Here is a 22,480-nt window from a genome sequence, read left to right on the forward strand (position 1 = left end):
GATATATGATGGCGAACAATATAAATGTCCTGAATTTCTCGATGGCATGAATGAACGCAAAGGCCAGTACAAGCCGAGCGATGGGAACTTTGTTGAACGGATGTATGGACTGCCACTTTTAGCGGATCGATTATTTAAAGATGTAGAAGTACCCTTCTCAGTGTACTACTATATGGCAGCACCATATCCTCAACGTTGCTCCACACTACGTAGATCAACGCACAATCGATGATGATGATGCACGCCAAATCGGCACGAGGCACTGAGTTTGCTCAAAGACGGATGGATATGGGCCCCAGAGTGGCCGAGTTTGTCTCCATTCCTAAAGACGGTGCAATGCTGACTCCTACTGCACGAGTTCTGATGTGCCATGGTCATATCAGCCGCCTCAATGGACAAAGGGCAACAACTTCCAAGTCCTCTTTGCCCAGTCCTCCCATTCCGCTCCGAAATTCTTATGTAGAACCGAGTCTTCTGCGTCAACTCTTTTCCAGAAAAACGAGCCAACGAGGACTAGTAGCGTGGCACTGGCGATGTCCAAGACGCGTCTAGGAATTGTGTTCGTGACCACGCACTCACGCAACCAGCTTCCGTCTCCGAAATACGCGAGTGGAAAGCCTAAGAGGATGTTATAAGTGGAGTGTTGCGCCCAATTAAGTTTGAGACGAAAGAAAGAGACAGACCTGCGAGCATCAAGAATGCACCAAGATATGAAGGATGTCGGACGATGGAGTACGGCCCCGACGTTATGAGCCTGTTACGAAGATAAGGGTGTGTAAAAGCACAGGGATCAACGAGCCTACTTGTGTTTCTTGCTAATTGTTAGTTCAAACGTGAAGAATTGCCCCAGAGAACGGTAGCACCATAGTCTCAACCCCGCCCCACACAAGACCAGGCCACACCCAACAACAAAGGTACGCGTCAAACCAACATGGGCAGCACATTGTGGGCTTGGAGTCAAGTAATGAAGGGTTTGAGCGAACCACATGTTGTTTGTCGACGTGGCCGAGCGAGCTATGATGACGGCGCATTCTGCGACAACAGAGGCATGTCCTGCCGTCTGACTCAGATGGGCAAGACGTTACTCACGGAAAGGGTCAAAGTGGCAAGTAGGCCGTGCTCACCCTGATGAGACCAACGAAACCAATTGATTGTGGGTCTTTGAGCTTACGATACGAGGAGAACGGCCCTGAGCTGTTCTGACTCCCATCGCGGCCTGTGGCGATGGGAGGGTTGGGAGGTGAGCTGGCCATGTGAATGGCTGTTGCGGTCAACACGAGGAGGGGAATCTTGTAGAACGCAGACATGATATACTACAAAGCAAGTATTCGATATCTCGGCTCCATATAATTGTGAGGGTACGTACGAAACGTCGAACACGACGAATGAAAAGGACCTGAGTGGCCCAAATGCGCCACGCTAATATTGAACTGAGCGCATCAGATATCAAGACATATGAGCGCTGCAGGGTGAAGTCGGATACAGTACCTACAAAAACAAACCAGCAGCTATATACTGACTCTGAATGGGGAGAGAAGGTCCCAGCAGAACGAAAAGTGTGGCGTGGTGACACGCGCCTAATTTGACGCGAGCCACCAGCGCGTTGACTCGGCGTCGTCCGCGACACGCTCCTTGACCCTCGACCACTACCGTCTCCTCCTCTTTCCTTCGTCTATATCGCGCACCGCAAACGATGGCGAGTGGCTCAACACCCCTTCAGTCGTACCCAATGCCGCCAGCATCTGCTGATCTGGCTACAACATGGGCTTTCCTGGAGGAAGGTGTCGACCACATCATGACCAAGCTCCAAACCGGCGTCTCGTACTCTAAATACATGAGTCTTTATACTGTCGCATACAATTATTGCACATCGTCCAAGATGCCGAACTCGACTGGAGCATCAGACCTCTCTACTCCAGGTCGAAGTGCGTGATTCATTCTGTCACACTCTCCCGCCACAAAACATCAGCCACTCACGCGACCTGATCATTTCGGTGCTTTCAGCGGGCGCGAACCTTGTCGGATCCGATCTCTACAACAATCTCATCCGTTACTTTGTTCAACATTTGAAAGGCCTCAAAGACGTACGTCGTGTTTAAAACTGTCGTTTGAAGCTTGATCTGACCGCTGCGTCCGCACATAGCATTCTGACGGACTCCAGAACGAACTATTGCTGCGATATTACGCGTCGGAGTGGGACAGATACACCACAGGCGCCAACTATATCAATCGTCTCTTCACATATCTCAATCGACACTGGGTCAAGCGGGAACGGGACGAGGGTCGCAAGGGTGTCTATCCAGTCTACACAGTCTGTTTTCTTTTTCAATCTATAATTCTTTTTCCCACATCCTGATCACGGTCAACTCGTGGCTACAGCTCGCGCTTGTGCAATGGCGGAACAATTTCTTCATACATATCCAACAAAAACAACAGAAGCTTGCAGGCGCCATTCTGCGTCTCGTCGAGGATCAGCGAAATGGTGACACAATTGACCAAGGTCTGGTTAAGAAAGTCGTCGACTCATTTGTCTCTCTCGGCATCGACGAGGCCGATATCAACAAGGCTTCCCTCGATGTCTACAAAGAACACTTCGAGACCCCATTCCTCGATGCCACCGAGAAATACTACAAGACCGAATCAGATTCTTTCCTCGCTGAGAATTCCGTATCCGATTACCTCAAGAAGGCGGAGGAGCGTCTAAGGGAGGAAGAGGATCGAGTGGAGCGTTATCTGCATACTCAGACACGCAAATCGCTGATCACCAAATGCGAGCATGTTCTTATCCGAGAGCACGCAGAGCTGATGTGGGAGTCCTTCCAGAACCTGCTCGACTTCGACAAGGACGAGGACCTGCAGCGAATGTACGCTCTTCTTTCACGCATTCCCGAGGGTCTTGAGCCATTGAGGAAGAAGTTCGAGGAGCACGTCAAGAAAGCTGGTCTCGCTGCTGTGTCGAAGTTGGTGGGCGAAGGTGGCGCAGCCACAGCCGACGTTGACCCTAAGGCGTATGTGGATGCCTTACTGGAGGTCCATACGAAGAACGCGGAGACCGTGAACAGGAGCTTCAAGGGCGAAGCTGGCTTCGTCGCTAGCTTGGACAAGGCCTGCAGAGAGTTCGTGAACCGGAACGCCGCCACTGGTACTAGCTCGACGAAGAGCCCAGAGCTCCTGGCGAAGCATGCGGACGCGCTTCTGAGAAAGAACAACAAGATGGCTGAGGAGGGCGATCTGGAAGGCGCACTCAACCGTCTGGTGCGTATTTCATCTTCTGCGGGGCACTTCTCGCTCATGTTGTTGACTGTCATTGCAGATGGTCTTGTTTAAATATCTGGAGGATAAAGACGTGTTCCAGCAATTCTACACCAGCAAGCTTTCCAAGCGACTTATCCACGCTGTCTCCACATCAGACGAGGCCGAGGCCAGCATGATCTCCAAGTTGAAGGAAGCCTGTGGTTTCGAGTACACCAACAAGCTACAGCGCATGTTCACCGGTGCGTTCCCTTACATTTATCGTTCTCCCTTTGGGCCACACGGCACTAACTCTCACGGCGCCACAGACGTTAGCTTGTCCAAAGATCTCACAGATCAGTTCAAGGAACGTATGGAGCAGAACCACGACGATATGGATATCAGTTTCAGTGTCATGGTCCTCGGCACGAACTTCTGGCCTCAGACCGCTCCCACCAACGGTTACCTCGTCCCCGCCGAAATCCAACCGACCTACGACAGATTCCAGAAGTATTACCAGCAGAAGCACTCTGGCCGGAAACTCACTTGGCTCTGGCAATACTCGAAAAACGAGCTGCGCACGAACTACCTGAACCAGAAGTATATCCTGATGACGAGCAGTTATCAGATGGCCGTGCTCCTCCAGTACAACAAGCACGATACTTTGTCGTTGGATGAGTTGGATTCGGCGACGTCGATGGGCAAGGATTTGTTGAACCAGGTGTTGGCGATCTTGACGAAGGCGAAGATTTTGATCAGCGAGGAGACGGATCAGTATGATCTTAACCCCGGTGCGTACTATCATCTTACCCCCATGGTGTTTCAATGCAGCGTTTGCTGATATGGCAATCGTGCAGGCTTCAAGTCAAAGAAGATCCGTGTCAACCTGAACCAGCCCATCAAGGCTGAGGTAAAGGCTGAGGCGACCGACGTCCTGAAGACGGTTGATGAGGACCGTAAATACGTGATTCAAGCCACGATCGTTCGGTGCGTTATTTGTCTTGTTTTACTCCTCCCTAATATTGTTGTTAGGTACTGACACTAACGGCGTGGCCACCTACAGTATCATGAAGGCGAGGAAGACGATGAAGAACCAGCCTCTGATCCAGGAGGTCATTTCTCAAATCTCGCAGCGGTTTACACCGAAGATCCCAGACATCAAGAAGGTACGCGAATACCCTCCCACCAGCTCCTTACCTTCACGGCTCTGCCTGATCTGATCATGTATTTTGTATTTCAGGCCATCGATACTTTGCTCGAGAAAGAGTACATCGAACGAGTAGACGGCACTCGGGACACGTTCGCCTACGTCGCCTAAGCTCTGAATCATCCGTCTCCCCTCCTTGTTTCTCTTCTTGTCGTTCCTCTGTCCTGTCTTGTTCTTCCAATACTCTCCTCGTTAGCTCACCCGTCGTTGTAGTCTCAGTACCATTTTTACTTCTTACTCACCTCAATTCAAGACGTACCACGTTGTAGCATATTTATGCGCCGATTTTCCATCGCTGTTATTCCGTGCATCCTCCAGCGTTTCGATGCTGTTCCCCGCACGACTTATCTTGCTGTGATTCAGATATGGCCATTTCCAGCGTATAGCGCTTACGTCCATGCAGCGAACATCCATCGTTCCTCGTTGACTTGTAAGTTTGGACATACCCGCGGGCCTGTAACTCACACCTCGACTGATAGCTTCGCACCGGTCCAAGCTTCGGATGGAGCAGTGCGGTCTATCCCATTCCATTCTTGTCATCCGTCTGACTGGTGCGTCCAATCCTTGTCGTCTGCAACTGTTCTGTTCTGTCCGCGAAGTTGATGGGTAGTTCTTCTCTGGCAGGACTTCCCACCTTTGTCAACAGCTTCTGTCACCGAAAACGGTAGGGTCTATGCGGCGTAAGAGTAATCTGCGAGTGATGCTCTACTATTTCCTACTTCAAGAGCCCGCTGTTGTCGATGCAACACCGTTATGGCCGGAATGAATGGAAACTACCTCTCCGAAACCTTGCCGCCTATAGGTCTTCGCAAAACTTCGTCCAATCCCTCTTCATATCCTTCTCACCCATCGATACCCTGACATCCGACGAATCGTCAGGCTGCGTTGCGTATAGGTCAGCGATCACCAGCCCGAAATGGCCTTATATCTGATAACAGAGGCTCAGGCTCTCGCTTGTAACTGGTATCCCATTGCAAGCCCCTGTCGTCATCGCTTGCTTTGCGTCGGGGGAAAGAAATAGGCGGACAGCGTCCACACACACATATCACATTTGCGAGTGCTTGTGGGATGAGGTACGAGTGCCTTTCACCTGCGAACTGAGGGACATCAGTAGACTCGACACAGGGACCGTCAAGGAACGATTTTTACTCTTTGTGTTTTGACTATCAACATGTTCCCTTCTTGGGTACTGACTTCGGTCTCCAGGTCATTTATGGTCGCCATCCGGTCATGTTGCCATCTCATCCTCCTTGAAATGACCGACGAGCTTAATCCAAAGCTAACGAGACCATATACAGCCCGCAAATTCGCCGGCTCTATTTCTTGTTTTACCCTAGTGTGTCCAAAGGTTCCTTGTGCCATTGTGAGTTACACGGGACAGTCTTGGCGTCAAGCTGACCCCCACGACTACCAACCCTCCACTGCGACATCGTGTGGGTCACTCGCCCATTCATCGTCCCACGAATTGATGATATCGCACGAGTGGTATTTTTATGGGTGGTGGTCACCCAGGCGTGCTGTGCGAGACCTGCGGAATGTCGCACGGAGTCATACCGCGCGCTCTCTCTGCCCGACTGAGCCACACATAGAATCGTCTATCGGTCGTCACTCGGAACAGAACACTCGAGAACACTCAATATCTATCCCTGTACTCTCGGCGCAGTGCGTGTCATCTGCTTCTATGACTCCCACAGCGGCCTTCAACTGCAGAAGTAGACGATCTATCGTATGCACGGGAAGGGGCTGGGTCAAGTGTTCGAGCTATATCTGACCAGCTTGTTCCCGCACAGAACTGGCGAGCAGGGAACAGACAAAAATACAGAATATGATCAGAGTTTTCACCGCACAGGAACCAAAGGGGAGATGGTGAGAAGTTGGAGCCAGCTTGAGAATGGGGTTGAGCGCAGGACTGTAGATAGTGCGCCTCGCTTGAGGGGTGAGGGGTTTAGTCGATGACTCTTTAAGAGTTCAGTTGAATGTGCTGGCAGTCTTCCCCTTTCGCACGTCCTTCTAAGCATTGTACTCTGTACTGCGTGCGGTAACGGCCCTTCAACAAGTTCAACGACTCAAGTTTCGTTTGTCAGTCCTTACGAGATTCGATATGGCGGACGCGTCGGTGGATATAGATGATACCTTTGGAGCGGCTTTGATTGGGCTTTTGGTGGCATCAGTGTGAGTCTCTTGCACGATCTTATGGTGAGGATAACTGACGACTCTTGCTCTATGCACGACTTTACAGGTTATATGGAGCGACTATACTCCAAACGTGAGCCAACCGTTTCCGTGACCCAAAAATGCAGATCATGATTTACTAACAGAGTGTACTTACATATGACCACAGTTGGATATACTTCTCGTTAGTCTCCACAAGTGACTTGTATAGGGATAAGCTACTTAGGATCGTACATCGGTTGGATAGGCACTCTTCCAAGTCAGACACACGAACCACGAAGGCCCTAGTTTTCTCTTTGTTGTGAGTCTACGATCTTGGTACTTCTGACTTCAATGATCGTGTGATTTCTTAAACTGAAACATGTCTAATAGCTTCCTCGACACCATGCATCTCATCCTATGTATACGCACGATCTACTGGTTAGCAAGCACTCTGCTCCCGGATTCGTGGTGATTGACATGGTTTATCTGAAGGTACTTGATTACAAACTATAACAACCCGCCCGCTTTGGATGCATCGGTCTGGTAAGTTTTCCAAAATTATCACTAATAGTCTTAGCAATTGATCTCCGTCTCAGGAGCATGAATGTACGCCTCGTTTGGTATACCATGTCGTTCTGCTCAGGAATACGTGTTTCCATCTAGATCCAAACAGACTTCAACGTCAGTTCGACCTTTATCTTCCCGAGCGCTCTTCTAACACGACGACAACTTCTAGGGCCTGATTGGTCTCTTTGTCGAACTGTAGGTTGACTCACCCTTCGCAGCCGCTTGTGCTCATGCGGTATGAATTCAGGTTCTTTGCTCGAAGAGTCTGGATGAGTGAGCTAGTTTAGTTCAGTGCTACGTTTCCGAGCACATACTGAAATTCCTTTCTCTACCACCAGTGAGCGGCAACATGCTTCTCACAGGAGTTATAGTCAGTTCATTTCCCATTAATTGCGGGTTGCATGCCTGATTTTTCCATGGCAGGTCATTTTGGCGACCATACATTTCAGTATGTATCATAACTACACAAACCTATCTCAGAATCGTCGCTGACTTACATTGAAACGCTAGGTCTTGGTGTTGGTGAGTCATTCTCCGGTGTAAGGCCTGTCTTGTTGCTTACCATTGGACGTACTTCAGTTTTCACTGTCAGAGGGTATGTACTAGTGCGATACTGACGAGCGGCGCTCATTGTTTTCCAAAAGGTTTGCTCTCGGAAGATTCTCTCTGTATTCAGAACTCACGGTGGGTCTTTGACTTCGATTCACCTGTACTTCTATTCAAGAAATACCTTCTAGTGGGTTACTTGCACCGGGCTCGGGAGCGCAGCCGCTGCCGACATCATCATCGCCGGAGCGATGTGTTGGTATCTCTTCCATAGTCGCACAGGGTTCAAACGGTGAGCCCTCGCGCATCATCTCGTACTCAACCGTATCTCAGTACGAAACGGAATAAATCCACAGTACCGATAGCATGCTCATGGCATTGATGCTTTATTCTATCAATACCGGTCTGGTCACGAGGTGAAGAAACATCTAGAATTGGTTGGACAACGGCTGATTGATCTTCACAGTGTGGTGGCGACGACTGCAGTCATTACAGTAATGGCTTTCGGCTTTTACGTGCTCTCTTTGCCGTTCGCTGACCACCCAACTATGACCTAGTTCGCTATCATGCCCACCAATTTTGTGTGGCTTGCTTGTTTCTGGGTTCTGGGGAAGTGTGAGTGTCTTCAGTTCTTCCCGAATCTGATTTCCAGATGCTCACGGAAATCTGTAGGCTACGTCAACTCATTCCTGGCGATGTAATTACTCAACCTTCTTATCATCATGATTACGATACTTACGCAGGATACGCTTCAGCTTGAACGGCAGGGAGTCCATACGTGAGCGGTCTACGCAACCTTCTGATGGAGTCATGCATCTATCTGCTTTGAGGTCTGTAACCCAAGAGGATACTTTGATCTCACATGGTGGCGTGACTAGCATTAGCCAGAAGGTGCGCTAATTTTTTCTGCACTCGCACAAATCTTTCATACATATAATATTACAGCACACTCGGCCCACGCTTGCGGTTACCGTGGAGACTACAACGGAATACAAGAGTGACTATCGTAGCTCACCCAACTCTCCCGTGTCAACAACGTTTTTGACCACGCCCCGCACACAACACCCTCAAGTAAGTTTCCCTATGCTATCAATGACCTGGAGACTGACAGCATTTTGTTTCCCGATTCACAGTTGAGTCCCCTTCCGGAAGTTGGGAGTGTCGATTCAAGAGCGCCTTCCGTCACTTCTATCTCGATTCCTCATCCAAATACGCGACAGAGAGCATATTTCTGAAGGCTGCCTTGTACGTTGCAACCGTGTCGTCTTCCACTGTATACCATATGAGTCCGTCGTGTTTGCTCAGCGTTCGTTATGCCTATGCTTCGTTTCTGGACAATCTATGAAGGGATGTCAAGGATTCTCGGCGCTTCTCGTACCACATCAAGCAACACGGTACCACGGCCCCATCTCCGTAGAAGAGGAACTGCCTTTCTCGATATTTGATACTGGTTCTCAAGATTATATCGCCGGGTACGAAGGTAAAGCTGATCCCCTTAACGAGGCTGTGAAATTGGCAACCGCTGTCACGTCTTCTTTTTCTATCTGTGCTCCTGAGTTCGAACCACCGCTCATCGAAGTTGATATTTTCCCCCAAATGTGGGCCTTGTTACGTTGAAGTGCTTCTTATGTGATTATCGTGGTCTTACAACAAGCTCAGACATTGAGATACGCTTTGACAAGTCAGCTTCACACCAAAGGCTTCTGGTGTCCGTGCGTGGTGCATCTGTGGTAAAGGCTTTTGGCCCTACTGAGACAAGTCTGATATAATAAACCAGAAGTCCGCTGTGAATTACCTCACACAACGGCGACACTCGGCGATATCAATCGCAAGGGAAAATCTCGTGCGGCAATCTTTACGCGGATGCTTCGGTTCAAATTGTTCGAGGGTGTTCGTGACCCATTGTGTGGCGTTAGATATGCTTCCATCCTACCGAACGTCGAAGCGGAGCGCTGATGGCGGCCTGATGAGCTCAGCCCGTCGCTCGCCCCTGGTCTAGTCATTTGGGCCTTTATATGCGGGCCCTCCTACCAACGACGAGGCCAGTTCATGTTTACCCCTCGGTGCTTTGGCTTGCATGTCATCGCCGTCACAGCTTGAACTCACCTTCGGAAGCACGCTCATTGGACTCTTGGTTAGCGGGGCGTACGTGCTCTTTACCGTTTACTCTTTGAACCTTTCTCTAAATGTCCGCTATATAGACTGTATGGTATTACATTGGGCCAGACGTGAGTACGACGTTGGCTTAGAGGTAGAGCAACTGGTTGACCAGTTTCGACCATTCTACGTGCTAGTGTGACGTACTACCGGTAAGAAACATCTCACTAGTATGTACCCGACATATCTGCTCACATAGCCTCCTCTTTTTAGTCGCTTCCGCAAAAAAGACAGGCCCTTTATCCGGTGGCTCGTATTTGTTCTATGGTACGTGCGCGCTCTCCCGACGATTCGGACCATGTTTGTATTCACCTCATTCATAGGGTTGCAGACACGTTACATCTTGCTCTCTGTACCCATACGATTTACTGGTGAGTTAGAATTTATGGCAGACCAGCCTATGCCTGGACACTGAAATCATTTTAGGTACCTGGTTTCCAACTATCTCCGGCCCTCGGCGCTGTTAGAGACAGAGTGGTAAGCACTCCCTCATTCGCTCCAACGTTGAAGCTACCTCTAAGGACCTCATTTCTATCACTCAGGAGTATAAATGTTGGAGCACAACTTCGACTTCACAATTACGCCATCTGATCACCCTTTTATCATACAGCTACAGACGGACTGTAACGTTCGTCGACCCCATATACATTTGGCTTCCTATCATTAAGCTCGTTGACGATTTTTGCAGGGGTTCATTGGCTTTCTGGTTGAATGGTATGCTTTCACCGCTCTCAAGCCAGGGCATACCTGACGTACGGATTCATAGCTTCTTCGCATGGAGGACTTGGCGCCGTAAGTCGGTCATCCACGCCTTTGCCCAGCTACTTGGGCTTACAACATGATTTCCCAAGTGAGCAAGAACTACTTCGTTACAGGGTGCATAGTGAGTGAGGCTTGTCATTATGGCAGTCAAGTGTACCCTGAATTCACCAAACCTGTGACTGGTTTCAAGGTCATACTTGCATCGATTCATTTCGGTAAAAATCTGGTCATAGTTTTTGGTAGGGTGAATCTGACCACAAGTTTGTGTTCCTCATTCGTGTTAGGACTTGGAGTTGGTGGGTCAGCCTTGGTACTCTGTCATTCTTCCCTACTGACAACAGAAGTCTAGTGTTCACCGTCAAAGCGTAAGAGAACCAGTGTATCGATCTAGACCTTCTCATTTGAATTATCCTATCGTTTACAGCTTCGAGATTAAGGAGTTCTCGCGCTATGATACCCTTCTGGTGCGTACCTCAGCCGTTCCAGGCAGATTGATCACAACTACTAATACTTCATCCGCAGTGGATCGCCTGCACGGGGCTTGGATCTGCAGCGGTCGCAGACATGTTAATCGCCGTTACAATGTGCTGGTACCTTTACCAAAGCCGCACCGGGTTCCCGTCGTACGCACCTCGAGCCTGTGGAAATGATCCGTGTACCCTGTTTCATTGACACATTGTACGCAGGACCGACTCCATGATCAAGACTTTGATGTTATACTCCCTCAACACTGGCTTGTTGACGAGGTATTTCCGGCTCCGCTTTTGTTTTGGAGCGAGCGACTGAATGACGGATTGTACAGTTTAATCGCTTTGTCTTGTGTGATCACGGTAACATTATTGGAGTAACTGTGATGCTGATGAACGTCCGCTGACCTAAGAGCGTAGTATGCAGTGATGCCACTCACCTTCGTTTGGATGGGTCTCTTTTGGGTGCTCGGGAAGTGTAAGTCATTTCATTTCTAGCGAACGAGCCTTTCAAGCCTGGTCTTTGTCAACTGAATGTTCCCTTCAGGTTACGTTAACTCGTTCCTAGCCACGTATGCTCTCTCCAGCGCTCGTATTTGACACTGTAATCAGTTGATGATTTCTTTCGCAGGTTAAACAGCAGAGAATACATTCGTCAAAAGGTGAACGACGGCGGGCCCTCCTTCATCGACATGTGTGACATGCAGAGCAAGAGTCGTCGGCCCCAGAACGAGTCCCAAATTCTCCCTGTTCAGAACTCGCTACCAAACAAACATAGCAGCAGTGTCCATCATGGCTTGGAATCATCCTCGCCTATAGCTGTCGTGGTGCAGACGGTGACGGAATATAGGACGGACTTCCAGACTCGGGAGATGGACTCACCAACGGACCATGGCAAGAGGACAACATCTTTCGAGGAATGCACACCGATTTCCGTAAGCTCCTTTTATATATTGCTTTCCTAATAAGCTGTGTTTAATAAATCGCTTTGTAGGCATGGCCATTGAACCGACATGATAAAATAGCGGATTCCAGTCAGTAGCTAGTACTAACTTGGCCCGTGGAGGTGGTAGAAAATAGTTTGGTAGTCAGTGTCACACTAGATCCTTCAGTTACTGTACGCTTGTACAAGCGGGAATCAAGTGCGTTGTGAGGTTTGAGTCCCCGAATCGGTGATGGAACCTCTGGGATAGACGAAGGAGATGGTAGGAGAAGTGGGGCCACACAATCTGTTTGCGCCAAAACTTGCGCCACAAAGCAACCTAAGCGGCATCATCCGAGGCGCATCCCTCGAAGACTGGAGGATCGCGCCGTGTACGCGCTTCTTACTCTCTTTCCTCCCTCCTCTTCAGCAAACATGCAAACCATCCCCCGGACATTCACGCGTACTTGTCGTGTCTCCAGATCGACCGCTTTACTGTCTCGATTTAATCATACCCAGTCGCCAGTGCCACCGCCACAACCAACTGCTACGTCCTCACAGCCTGGAAGCTCCTCATCCACAACGCATTTTGGCTACCGTACCGTTGCTTCTGAAGAAAAAGAGAACCTCGTCAAGAATGTGTTCTCCTCTGTGGCATCCTCATATGATGTTATGAATGATGCTATGTCTCTGGGTGTTCATCGGCTATGGAAGGACGACTTCATCAAGCTTCTTCGACCAGGAAGTAAGGGCCCCGCGAGGTGTATGGACGTCGCAGGTGGAACAGGGGATATTGCGCTGAGGATGTTAGACTGGGCAAGGGAGACGTATGCGGATAGAGAGACCAGAGTCGAAGTTGTAGACATCAATCCTGAGATGTTGAAGGAGGGTGAGAGGAGGTTCAAGAAGACGATGTACTACAACAGTGCGTTATTCTCTCATCTCTTAGCCGCGTCGTTGTTGAACAGAGTGACATCACAGCATCGCAGATATCTTTCCATGAGGCCAATGCACAGGAGCTGCCGCCCGAAAGGTTCCCCTCGAACTCGTACGACTTGTACACCATCGCTTTTGGCATCCGGAACGTCACGTCAATACCAGACGTGTTGAAGGAGGCACACCGGGTATTAAAGCCGGGAGGAACGTTTGCATGTCTGGAGTTCAACAAAGTCACAAATCCTATTCTCGGCCAGTAAGTCGCCCCTTTCGACCTTACCTTGAAGCGCATTTTATTGACTGGCGTGGTCATAACATAGGCTCTACGACCAATATTCCTTCTCTGTCATCCCTCTCCTGGGAACCATCCTCGCTGGTGATCGCGAGTCCTACCAGTATCTGGTAGAATCGATACGGAAGTTCCCCAGTCAGCAGGACTTTGCAAGGATGATTGGAGAGGCGGGCTTCGCTACGGGTGGGAATTTCGAGGGCGACGGCGGCGCATGGAGAGACCTTTGGGGCGGAATCGCTTGCATTCATACCGGCGTCAAAATATGAATGCGTCAGCATTTCCTAGAGTTTGTTCTGCGCTACCTTATATATAGTATCTTGGTACACTGGGTGCCCAACTGCTCCCTTCGTTCGACTGCATTCCGTTTTCTCCATACGCGCAACACATCATGCTTTCGCTGGAAGGGGAACGACGGTCGTCTCTCCGTGCTTGAATGTCCTCACCCCAGTCCTCACGATTCTCAACTTAGACGGACAGTTCGGATCCGGACACGCTACCTCTGCATCTGTCGTCATCCAGTCGTTCGGCTGCGTTACTCGCTGTTTCGCCGCCAGCAAAGGTAATACTGCACCTGATCAACCAGTTCTGCCGTAAGTATCGCTCTACAAATGCATGGGTGGCAAAGGTAGAGAAGAGAAGTACAGACCGAGAGAGTATATGGAAAAACCTTGCCCAGGTGGCAGACACATCAACTCTCCTTCGAGCGTGAAGTGGTCACCCTCTTTAGCGCCACACATGATTTTGGCTCCTGGTGGGCAAATAACTTCGACCCGAAGATCATAGAGCTCGAATGTGTCGTCCATGTCGGTTAAGAGGTTTTGGAGCGTAGGATTGTGACCAACCCGAGGAGAGCTTGTTGGGGGAGATCGTAAGTAGAAAGCTGTATCCGATAACGCCACAATGTAGCATCCTCCCCGGAGGCGTGTTTATTCGCCGAATAGATCTCCATCTTGCTATATATCATGAGCACGCACACTGTTAACTAAACACTTTCGTATAGGGCCAAAGGGTATGATGATGGTTGCGCGTGTTACAACTCAAAGCATTATATAGATCGTATAATGTCCAAAGAAAGTCCATGAAAAACCGCCCTCACTGCAGGGTCAAAGCTGAGTCTTCAAGTCAGTCGCCTGACAGTCTACGTTAGTAACCAAGCAGTACGATGTATTACTGAAAGACGACTTACATCCACTATTTCTCCATCCCACTCCATTTCCCCCCTTCATGAGGAAACCCCACAGTCAATGAAAACCGATCCTCCCCTAGTCTTTTGGAAGTTGAGACAATGATCCGCATTCTCGCTGTTCCCGTTCTCCGCCGATATAAAGCCTTCACACCCAGTACCGTTGAACAGCAGAAAAGTGCAAGGGAAACTGCTGCCTGTGCTCATGAACAGAGACGCGCCCGTCTGATGCCTGCATTCAGTGTGGTTGGAGATGAGGTCGAAAGCTTGGTTGACGTGGCCGGTGCAATTCGCTTCGGCGTATTGTTCGACGTAGGCGGCGGAGGCGAGGCTTGTACTGGCGAGAAGGACAGCGGTAGAGAGTAAGAGCTGCATGGCGAGGATATGGACCTAGTCGGAAAAGAAAAGGCGTTCAAGTTAAGAAACAAGGTATGTGGGAAATTGCCCATTAAATAATCGTACCTGATGATATACGACGAAGTTTTTGACGACGGGAAGACGATTGCAAGCGTTTTGAGCAAGATATGGGGTACATTTCAGCAAGCCCCGTCCTCGCTTTTATACTCGTGAGGGAGCCATGAGGGCGCTTTCATGTGCGTCGCATCAAAGCACAATATGTCCTCCCCCTCGCACAGCAGAACATGGAGTCGCGCGCGTGGAACATGATATTACTATGATGTGCGCAAGAGTGCACCGTAAGGTTCTCAGATGGAGGCAAAATGTACTGTTACGGTGATGAAGAAAAGAGTGCGAGCTCGGGCTGCCTGCCCGTATGAGAAGAAATGATGGAGGGCGAGAATGGCCGAGAAAGCGAACATGCTCCAAATGCTGGCCTCAGCAGCTAGCGCACTCAGCCTCCGGCACCACTAGACCTTGGAACATCTAGCCAGGATTGTTTAGGAGCATGTAGGAAACATACGCCGGCCGTCTAGCGCTGTCTGGAAAAATGTTCTAGGACATAGATCCTGACTTAAGAACGAATCATACAAAGCCCCAATGCCACCAATCAGCAATCGGGCCGGGAATATCATAACTTCGTGACGACCTATCCCATCCACAGGGGTCAAGCTGGAATTACTTGAAAGTATGACTCTGGTTCCCGCTCTTAACCTCTCTCCTATCCCTCGGTGGCGCCGGGAAATTGCCATACTCCAGCACGCCACTCCCTGTTGGAACGAAAGCAAGGAACGAACAGGATCAGCAAAACATAAAAAACACAGTCCTCTATGGCCGAAGGCGCACCTTTGTTGTTCCTCTTCTGCTTCTTCTTCTTATCCCTCCTGCTTTCTTCTCTCGCCTCCGGCTCATCATCCAAGATATTCTTCGCGCCCTCGTAGTCAAATGGCTCCATCTCCACAACCTCGCCCTCCTCACCTTCTTCACCATCCTGCTCATTAGCCTGCTCCTTTTCCTTCTCCTTCTTCGCCTTCTTGCTACTCTTCGTGCTCGGTGTACCCGGCTGAGAGTCCGCTGTACTCGTCGTGGCCACCTTGTCACGTTTACGTTTCTTCTGCCGCTGACCGACTACGACGATCGCGTTATCAATTTCGGTGGTGTCGAGAGTAGATTTCAGACGTTGCGAGGCCGGGATGAATGGGATTTCTTCGGTGGCGCCGTCGATGGGTTTTGGTGGCATGGCTTCTATGCCCATTACGGTGGAGTCGACGACCATAGCGTCGTCTACTTTTGTCGGGTTAGTCGCGTTGTTCGTGGCTACGTTGACAGGGATCTGCGAGTCCAAAGCCAATTCAGACCACGAGGAGGGATAAATTGACGAGACAGAATAAGACAGCGAGATGAACATACCTGAGGTAAAGTCGGCGCGACCACCAACGTGCTGTGTATCTTCTTCACAACGTCCTGGAAGCGGGACTGCATATTCTGGACATCACGAGCACGAGACGATTCTGAAGCTGCCGATGAAGAAGCCCCGTGGCCGAAGAGAGAGCTGCGTGGCGCAACGTAGGACGAGGTCGTTGCTGAAGATGTAGGGATTGGTTTGGACGTGGTTGCACTAGACAAGCCTGAACCAAAGAGTGAAGATGCCGAGGTGGATTGTGTTGCCGAATTCGAGGGATTTGACCATAGTGACGAAGACGGAGGCGTCACAGAAGGCACGACGGTTGAGGGAGTGGAATCGACGACCATGCCATCTGGCGTATTAAGCGGCGTGGGTGCGGGGGTTTGTTCGATGGGAGCAGGTGTCTGTGGGGTGGTGGCACTCAGACCACGCTTCAGAGCGACCCGGATACAGTCCAAGAGCTCCTTCGCACGTCTTCGTATAACGGGTGGGACGGAATGGAACATATGCAAAAGCGCAGCCATATCGTTCGGGGGCCGTTCAGCGAGCTGGAACACGAAGTGGTTCGCCAGAACGTATCTGCAACACAAACGCACATGAGCTCTCCATCGAATTACACCAAAACAAAGGAGGAGGCAGGAAGGTGGAACATACCTCACACTCTCATCTTCCTCCCTCGCGGTCCTGTCCCTCCACGCATGAACAGCCCTATACACCTCCCTCTGCACTCCACCAGGCCCATCCGCCACTAAGGCGACCTTATTCCACTTCTTCGCCATCGTGTCCCATCCGCCTGGTCCACTACCACCTTCCACATCATAATACTCCCTCTCATACACTCTCAACGAGGTCTCGGCTGATCGGGACAACACTTCGCGTACATATCCGTCAGGACCGGGAGGGATGAGTGCCGTCACTGTTGAGGAAGGGTTGATTGTGGAAGGAGGCGGTGGCGTTGATGATGATTGAGGGGACTGAGCACGGGATTGAGAGCGAGAGAGAAAGCGGTCGAGGAGGGCGTTACGGAGGTTGTCGTAGATGTAGAGAAGGAAATGTGTGTCTGACCGAGCGTATTCGAGCATCTCCTGTGGCAGAGGCCTAACAAGTGACCCAAAAAATTAGCACGAAAGGCATTGTGGCGTATCGTGGGGCCAATTGCCTACCTGACTCGCCAGTCGGCTAATTGATACCGCTTATCGGCAGTGAAGTCGCAGTACATCTCGAGGAGGGAGGCGAGGCCATGTCTGGGAAAGTCGAGGACTTTTGAGGCGTGGAATGTATCGAAGAGGTTGACGATGTAGAGGTTGAAGTCTTGTTGTAACCATGCGACATCACTCTCTGCACCATGAAAGATCTGCAGAAGAATGCCGGTCAGCAGGTATATTCAATGCTGAACAGAACGATACCCACCTTTACAATCTTCGGATCCGTAAACACCTCATTCAAATCCTCCATCTCGTCCCTCAACTCAAACGGATCAACGATCCAATCCTCCTCCCTACTGCTAATCTGCATCAAACACACAAATCCGCCAAATGTCCGATAGCTGTGGTACTCAAGGTCAACAGCGATCTCTTGTGCGTTACGGAGCTTGTCGAGCATGGTGGCGAAGTCGATAGAGGTGGAGACCCAAGTGAAGGGCGTCTCGGCAAAAGATTTTGGGGTGATTGGGGACTGCGTTTCGAACATGCGAGAAGGGTAGGTGATATTAGTGATCTCATGACGGTATGGATGTGGCGGTCTAAAGGGGATGTGGTCAGTCATCTTATTGAAAAGGACAGGTTCGTGGAGGAACTAGCTGGGTGCTAGGTTTAAATGCTCGTCGCAAAGGAATCAATCGCGTTGTGTGTCTCAAACGTGGTCGCAAAAGCCGAAGCTCTCTTAGCCATGTAGCGACAAAGGCTCTCACGCGTGCGGGCAGAGTGCAGATACACAAGCAAAAGAATGGATGATATTCGGCGAGAATACTACGTACATCGCCTTTTCAGATTCAGGATCATTGGGATTGAAGTTAAACCCAAGTGGCACCTGAGCATTGTATTTGTGGCGCAACTGAGGATACCATACTGCTCCGTTCGTGTTCACGGGTTTCCGTTTGAACTTGAGCTGAGGCTTTGGTAGGTGTGCGGCGTGTTGAACAACGGGTGCAGGCGCTAAAGCAGTTCGTTTGGGAACGGGTGGAGGGGGTTTAACGGCAATAGCAGGTGCTTTGGTCCGTCCGGAGAATTGGTCTAAAGAAATGTCCTGAGAGGATGTCAGACGTCTCCTCGAAATGATATAATACCGACAAAACTCACCGCTCGTTCTAGCAATTGATCCATGGACTCTACTATGGTAGACTCGAACCTATCCACCAAGTCATCCTGATCCTCTAACCTCGCCTTACCCTTTCCTTTGCCACTTCTTGAGCTGTCTGCCGTAGAGGCCAAAGACAGAAGCCTGTTTACTAAAGAAAGAGCCCTGTCACTGCAGGCATCCAGATTATTGGCGAAGTCCTTGTCAATAGACTTGTAAAACGCGACGTCGGAAGGTAGCCCCGCAGAGTGCTTCGTGGCCTTGAGAGCAGCGGCCTGGAGTCCGGCATTGTAGTCGTTGAAGCCGTCCTTTGTCAGACCACTCGAGCTAGACGACGAAGATGCCATCGTAGGAAAGGCCGAGAAAAGGAATTATCTCCCGGTGAACGTCGAGCGGAAAGTGAAGCTCGTAAAACGACTTCAACAAATTTCGACCAAATGTGCTTTCTCGAAATGGCCGATAATTCTCACGTTCCACGTGGCTTTATCCGAACCCTTTCAAGGAAGGAGTGGCCCATAACTCGCTTTCCTACAGCTTTCCACACCGACCATTGTCCCTTTGGGCCACTTCGAAGTCGGAAAAGCCCCTGCGATATTCTCGCTCAATCGTCCTGTTATCCAAACGAGATCCGTCTCTGCATTCTGAAACTCTGAAAGGCTGGGCATCTTGGGCCACACAGCTTTCCAACTGAAATGGTCACACGGCCGATCAGCCTCCGCAAATGGTCCACGGAAGAGCGGAATTTGTCGCTGTGCTATGACGGATGTCGTACCTCGGGCTATAGTTAGGAGTTAGTCTGCGGGACTTGCAGAACTTTCATTACTCGAGCTCTCTGTGCTATCCCCTTACAAACCCTCATCCCCTTATGCTCATTGCTTGCATCTACCTGTCCTAACCATCACGACGAACGCGCCACCATACTACCATCATGACCGAGCGAGTCCTCCCTGGCCAGACTATCTCTGAGTCTCCGATACACTCGCCGGATGACTCCAATAACTCTTCAGATACAGAGAGTCTCTCAGAGCTAGAGGAGTCTGTCGACCACTTGAGTTTTGGGCATCCGCTGGAGAGAATGGTGCCTGTGGAACCGTTGAACGACTCGGACGGTGCGGGTCGAAGTAGCTTTTATCAATTGCCTTCACGGTCGTCTTCGTGCTCTTCGACCTCATATTTCGTGTGCGTCCGGTTTTACCCTTCTCCTCCTGAAATGAAACTGACTGCCTCAACCCTATAGAGATTACGAAGCCGTGATAGACGAATATCTATCCACGTACGCTGATTCGAACTACAAAGACCTGGTTAGTTTTGCTTGCCCTTTGCTCATATCCCGTATCCAGCCGTCTAGACAGTCTTCCCCCAAACGCACACAGGTCTTCGTGCAATCGGACTCGGACTGCTTCTCGCCCGCATGCTCCCTCATCATTAAACGAATGTCCACGGACAGCCAGGAAGCTTACGTCCTCGCATATCTGAACTCTGACGAAGTCCGCCAAGACCCATGGAATCCTGCCCCACGAGTGCTTTACGCCGCCGAGCGTGGGGACGAGACCATCGTCTGCATGGAGAGACTCTTCGAGTTTGATCAACCACCATTCCAGACAGTTGGCAATGTTATCGAGTTCATTCGTCAAACTTTAGAAGTACGTCCTTCTCCCTTCCTCTTAGCGTGCCAAAGGCTGACCGACTTTACAGGGCCTGGCATTCCTCCATGAAAACCGGGTCATCTTACACTCGTACGGCGACCTGCACGGCACCATGATGGACATCGGCGGCATGTCACCCGATAATTTTGACCGTACGAAATATCCCGTGCGCTATTATCGCATCAACTTCTCGAAGGCGGAGCAGCTTGAACCCGGAGTCTCAGCACATTACAGTGAATTCCATAAGGACGTGCAGGACTGCGGTGCCACTCTGGAGCGTATGCTATTGAACGTGAGTATCATTCTTCCGCTGCCCGATATCCCCCATAGTCGTAGCAATCTTAATGACTATTCATCGCCGCAACACAGGTACCCAAAGCCGGTCCTAAACTCAAGTCACTCGTAAATGCCATGAAGGGTGGAGGTTTCGGCGGAGAAGACAGTCGGAAGCTCTTCGAAGCGTTGTGCAAGACTATCAGCCACGATACTTATTCTATGGAGCTGCCAGAAAGTAGCAGAAACTCTTCCTCTACTGAGCGGACTTAACTGTGTGGTCAACAAGCTACATAATCCGAGTGCACTTCCGAGGGTACACGGACCAGGGACCTCATTCATTGTTTCTTTTCTCTCATCTATCCATCGATTGTGCACATCCACACTACTGTATCCTATGCTGTAGCTTTTCCTGTAAAGATTGTATTTCTCCTTGTCATCAATATCACAGGTGCTCTGTACTTCCAGTCATATCCTGCCAGGCTCACGGCGCGCCACAACACATAGACACCGCATCGTGGCCCGGAGTTTGCCGAGGGACAACAGTCAACCACCCATAGCCGCAGAACAGCTTGTTCCTTTCCTCGACTCTCAAATTTCTTCGATGCTTTGCTCCGTCTCCATGGTTTTGGCGAAGGCATTTCTTTGCGGCGGGATCCAAGTCTTGTTGTATCTTCAGCTTCGAAGTTTTGCCACGTCATCGTCGCCCCTCGGCCACCGGTACCGTCTCAACATTGGCAGTTCATTCAAGTTGGTGCTGGCTAAGTATACAATCGAGCCAGGCGCGCTGTGAATTCATGTATGACTGAGGTGCCTTTCCCGTGTGCGAAGAACTCTCTCCGAAAAGTGCTTCTCCACCTCAACAGACCAGACTGCGTCTCCGTGGAGATCTTCCATTGGCTCTGGGTTCTGTATCCTGAACAAACTTTCCTTCCTTCCTTCTATCCTTCAGTCTCATGCCTCTCCGCAGGCTCTCACTGCCATGACGCTGTGTTACTATCATTACGCGATGTTATTCAGTTGGCTTGTCTGTCATGATAATAGCTCAGACACCCGAGCGGATCCGTATATATAGAACGGAGGGTGCGGATAGAGACACTCCAAAGGCTCGAGATGCTGCTGGCGCCAAGGGGGCGGCAGCCCCCAAGAAAAAGACCTTATCTTCCCATAGGCTTTATTCACTGGAGAAGGGAATTCTAAGCATTTTTGTGGGGTCGAAAGCCTTCCGGATTAAGTCCCTCCCCCCCCCAAACTCCTACCATATAAGGAAATAATTACCGGATTAGGCAGGACCCAACATCAGGTCTTGGCTCGGGGGGCTGCCGCCCCCTTGGCTGGCGCTCTTCAAGGCGAGCCTCGCAGCATTCGCCGTTGCACTTGCAATTGCACCGGGAGCGATTTCGATTCCGAGTTTAGGCTCACAGACTGCTAATGATGGGAGCGTTGGAGATGCCGACTTGACTGTTGTGAAACAGAAATTCGATGATGCGGATGTATGTTCAGCTTGTTTTTTCCGTCTTGATCATTGGTCGTACGACCTATCTAACTGAGTGGACGGTGCAGATTTCAACCAATATCTCTATGAACTTCGACCCGAGTGTATTGCTCGAGGTTATATTTCCCCAGTTAGATGGATCGACTATAAACTAGGCCGTGTGGTATAAGACCAACACTCTCCGACTTGCCTTTATACCCTTTGATTTAAAGTAACCCTCACCCAAGCCACGTCATACCGTGTACGCGAATACTGTATTAGTCCGCGGGTTCTGCGAGAATCTGACCAACTGCGGTGCGCTGGTCGCGAGCTCGAGGAGCTTCCTGCCCATATAGTTACCATGCAATGTGAGAATATGTGCGCACTGAGACTGTGAGTGCCGCCTTCACGAGGGTGCAGCACGCGTGTTGCGAATAATTTGATTGATCAAGCAAAGGCAAACCGTCTTGGACGAGGGTGAGAGACAGAGATACAGTATACACAAGTTGGGTCCGGATGATGAAAGATGTCGTGGTGTGGGTGCGGAAATGTGGTGTAAGAGGCTTA

The 22,480-nt window shown here is 50.2% G+C and overlaps 9 protein-coding genes across 9 annotated transcripts; 5 read left to right on the forward strand and 4 right to left on the reverse strand.

Annotated features, from left to right (window-relative positions):
• Positions 1–388: 388 nt before the first annotated feature.
• On the reverse strand, positions 389–988 carry STEHIDRAFT_66125 (uncharacterized protein; the record flags this gene model as incomplete). Its single annotated transcript, XM_007309080.1, has 3 exons — positions 389–618; positions 684–754; positions 804–988. The coding sequence occupies 3 exons, from the start codon at positions 986–988 to the stop codon at positions 389–391; spliced, it is 486 nt and encodes a 161-aa protein (XP_007309142.1).
• Positions 989–1,729: 741 nt separating this feature from the next.
• On the forward strand, positions 1,730–4,549 carry STEHIDRAFT_66697 (Cullin-domain-containing protein; the record flags this gene model as incomplete). The annotated part of the gene is made up of 9 exons (XM_007309121.1): positions 1,730–1,925; positions 2,005–2,084; positions 2,144–2,311; positions 2,380–3,255; positions 3,314–3,494; positions 3,561–4,022; positions 4,089–4,218; positions 4,295–4,397; positions 4,472–4,549. 9 exons carry the CDS (start codon positions 1,730–1,732, stop codon positions 4,547–4,549), a joined length of 2,274 nt encoding a protein of 757 aa, XP_007309183.1.
• Positions 4,550–6,539: 1,990 nt separating this feature from the next.
• On the forward strand, positions 6,540–8,940 carry STEHIDRAFT_161859 (uncharacterized protein; the record flags this gene model as incomplete). The annotated part of the gene is made up of 22 exons (XM_007309424.1): positions 6,540–6,610; positions 6,678–6,704; positions 6,780–6,911; positions 6,983–7,030; positions 7,085–7,135; positions 7,189–7,198; positions 7,256–7,273; positions 7,329–7,354; positions 7,407–7,432; positions 7,498–7,529; positions 7,583–7,607; positions 7,670–7,681; positions 7,739–7,754; positions 7,804–7,843; positions 7,897–7,997; positions 8,062–8,121; positions 8,172–8,199; positions 8,263–8,320; positions 8,378–8,402; positions 8,461–8,596; positions 8,651–8,776; positions 8,839–8,940. The coding sequence occupies 22 exons, from the start codon at positions 6,540–6,542 to the stop codon at positions 8,938–8,940; spliced, it is 1,170 nt and encodes a 389-aa protein (XP_007309486.1).
• An 827-nt stretch (positions 8,941–9,767) lies between these two features.
• STEHIDRAFT_125199 (uncharacterized protein) lies at positions 9,768–12,257 on the forward strand. The gene is made up of 22 exons (XM_007309425.1): positions 9,768–9,850; positions 9,907–9,933; positions 10,000–10,014; positions 10,076–10,129; positions 10,186–10,233; positions 10,289–10,339; positions 10,405–10,414; positions 10,473–10,490; positions 10,551–10,576; positions 10,629–10,654; positions 10,714–10,745; positions 10,815–10,839; positions 10,909–10,920; positions 10,974–10,989; positions 11,049–11,088; positions 11,147–11,247; positions 11,311–11,370; positions 11,427–11,454; positions 11,512–11,569; positions 11,639–11,663; positions 11,723–12,026; positions 12,086–12,257. The coding sequence occupies exons 1-22, from the start codon at positions 9,783–9,785 to the stop codon at positions 12,131–12,133; spliced, it is 1,092 nt and encodes a 363-aa protein (XP_007309487.1). The 5' UTR covers positions 9,768–9,782; the 3' UTR covers positions 12,134–12,257.
• Positions 12,258–12,437: 180 nt separating this feature from the next.
• Positions 12,438–13,579, forward strand: STEHIDRAFT_125200 (UbiE/COQ5 methyltransferase). The gene is made up of 3 exons (XM_007309426.1): positions 12,438–12,938; positions 12,995–13,205; positions 13,270–13,579. The coding sequence occupies exons 1-3, from the start codon at positions 12,449–12,451 to the stop codon at positions 13,505–13,507; spliced, it is 939 nt and encodes a 312-aa protein (XP_007309488.1). The 5' UTR covers positions 12,438–12,448; the 3' UTR covers positions 13,508–13,579.
• A 48-nt stretch (positions 13,580–13,627) lies between these two features.
• STEHIDRAFT_66434 (uncharacterized protein) lies at positions 13,628–14,044 on the reverse strand (the record flags this gene model as incomplete). The annotated part of the gene is made up of 2 exons (XM_007309104.1): positions 13,628–13,812; positions 13,888–14,044. The coding sequence occupies 2 exons, from the start codon at positions 14,042–14,044 to the stop codon at positions 13,628–13,630; spliced, it is 342 nt and encodes a 113-aa protein (XP_007309166.1).
• Positions 14,045–14,192: 148 nt separating this feature from the next.
• STEHIDRAFT_125202 (uncharacterized protein) lies at positions 14,193–14,942 on the reverse strand. The gene is made up of 2 exons (XM_007309427.1): positions 14,887–14,942; positions 14,193–14,814 (listed from the first exon to the last, which is right to left on the reverse strand). The coding sequence occupies exon 2, from the start codon at positions 14,797–14,799 to the stop codon at positions 14,464–14,466; it is 336 nt and encodes a 111-aa protein (XP_007309489.1). The 5' UTR covers positions 14,800–14,814; positions 14,887–14,942; the 3' UTR covers positions 14,193–14,463.
• A 376-nt stretch (positions 14,943–15,318) lies between these two features.
• STEHIDRAFT_171972 (uncharacterized protein) lies at positions 15,319–18,899 on the reverse strand. Its single transcript, XM_007309428.1, has 8 exons — positions 18,523–18,899; positions 18,201–18,469; positions 17,636–17,966; positions 17,389–17,579; positions 16,880–17,323; positions 16,231–16,804; positions 15,667–16,153; positions 15,319–15,590 (listed from the first exon to the last, which is right to left on the reverse strand). The coding sequence occupies exons 1-8, from the start codon at positions 18,865–18,867 to the stop codon at positions 15,499–15,501; spliced, it is 2,733 nt and encodes a 910-aa protein (XP_007309490.1). The 5' UTR covers positions 18,868–18,899; the 3' UTR covers positions 15,319–15,498.
• Positions 18,900–19,429: 530 nt separating this feature from the next.
• On the forward strand, positions 19,430–20,901 carry STEHIDRAFT_171973 (uncharacterized protein). The gene is made up of 5 exons (XM_007309429.1): positions 19,430–19,699; positions 19,758–19,821; positions 19,894–20,163; positions 20,216–20,458; positions 20,536–20,901. The coding sequence occupies exons 1-5, from the start codon at positions 19,449–19,451 to the stop codon at positions 20,710–20,712; spliced, it is 1,005 nt and encodes a 334-aa protein (XP_007309491.1). The 5' UTR covers positions 19,430–19,448; the 3' UTR covers positions 20,713–20,901.
• The last annotated feature ends 1,579 nt before the right edge of the window (positions 20,902–22,480 follow it).

The sequence above is a fragment of the Stereum hirsutum genome (genome assembly GCF_000264905.1).
Source record: "Stereum hirsutum FP-91666 SS1 unplaced genomic scaffold STEHIscaffold_17, whole genome shotgun sequence".
In the NCBI taxonomy this organism is placed as follows: Eukaryota; Fungi; Basidiomycota; class Agaricomycetes; order Russulales; family Stereaceae; genus Stereum; species Stereum hirsutum.

What these genes read in the sequence shown, in the direction of transcription:
- STEHIDRAFT_125199 (XM_007309425.1), top strand. Translation starts at nt 9,783, where the DNA reads ATGTCATCGCCGTCACAGCTTGAACTCACCTTCGGAAGCACGCTCATT. An exon ending in AGCCGCACCGGGTTCCCGTC is followed by an intron (nt 11,248 to 11,310) that starts GTACGCACCTCG and finishes CATTGTACGCAG; the next exon opens with GACCGACTCCATGATCAAGA. An exon ending in CTTTGTCTTGTGTGATCACG is followed by an intron (nt 11,455 to 11,511) that starts GTAACATTATTG and finishes CTAAGAGCGTAG; the next exon opens with TATGCAGTGATGCCACTCAC.
- STEHIDRAFT_125200 (XM_007309426.1), top strand. Translation starts at nt 12,449, where the DNA reads ATGCAAACCATCCCCCGGACATTCACGCGTACTTGTCGTGTCTCCAGA. An exon ending in GAAGACGATGTACTACAACA is followed by an intron (nt 12,939 to 12,994) that starts GTGCGTTATTCT and finishes GTGACATCACAG; the next exon opens with CATCGCAGATATCTTTCCAT. An exon ending in ACAAATCCTATTCTCGGCCA is followed by an intron (nt 13,206 to 13,269) that starts GTAAGTCGCCCC and finishes GTCATAACATAG; the next exon opens with GCTCTACGACCAATATTCCT.
- STEHIDRAFT_125202 (XM_007309427.1), bottom strand. Translation starts at nt 14,799, where the DNA reads ATGCAGCTCTTACTCTCTACCGCTGTCCTTCTCGCCAGTACAAGCCTC.
- STEHIDRAFT_171972 (XM_007309428.1), bottom strand. Translation starts at nt 18,867, where the DNA reads ATGGCATCTTCGTCGTCTAGCTCGAGTGGTCTGACAAAGGACGGCTTC. An exon ending in TCGCGCCGACTTTACCTCAG is followed by an intron (nt 16,154 to 16,230) that starts GTATGTTCATCT and finishes TTGGACTCGCAG; the next exon opens with ATCCCTGTCAACGTAGCCAC. An exon ending in GCAGAAGAGGAACAACAAAG is followed by an intron (nt 15,591 to 15,666) that starts GTGCGCCTTCGG and finishes TCGTTCCAACAG; the next exon opens with GGAGTGGCGTGCTGGAGTAT.
- STEHIDRAFT_171973 (XM_007309429.1), top strand. Translation starts at nt 19,449, where the DNA reads ATGACCGAGCGAGTCCTCCCTGGCCAGACTATCTCTGAGTCTCCGATA. An exon ending in TCTTCGACCTCATATTTCGT is followed by an intron (nt 19,700 to 19,757) that starts GTGCGTCCGGTT and finishes TCAACCCTATAG; the next exon opens with AGATTACGAAGCCGTGATAG. An exon ending in TCATTCGTCAAACTTTAGAA is followed by an intron (nt 20,164 to 20,215) that starts GTACGTCCTTCT and finishes CCGACTTTACAG; the next exon opens with GGCCTGGCATTCCTCCATGA.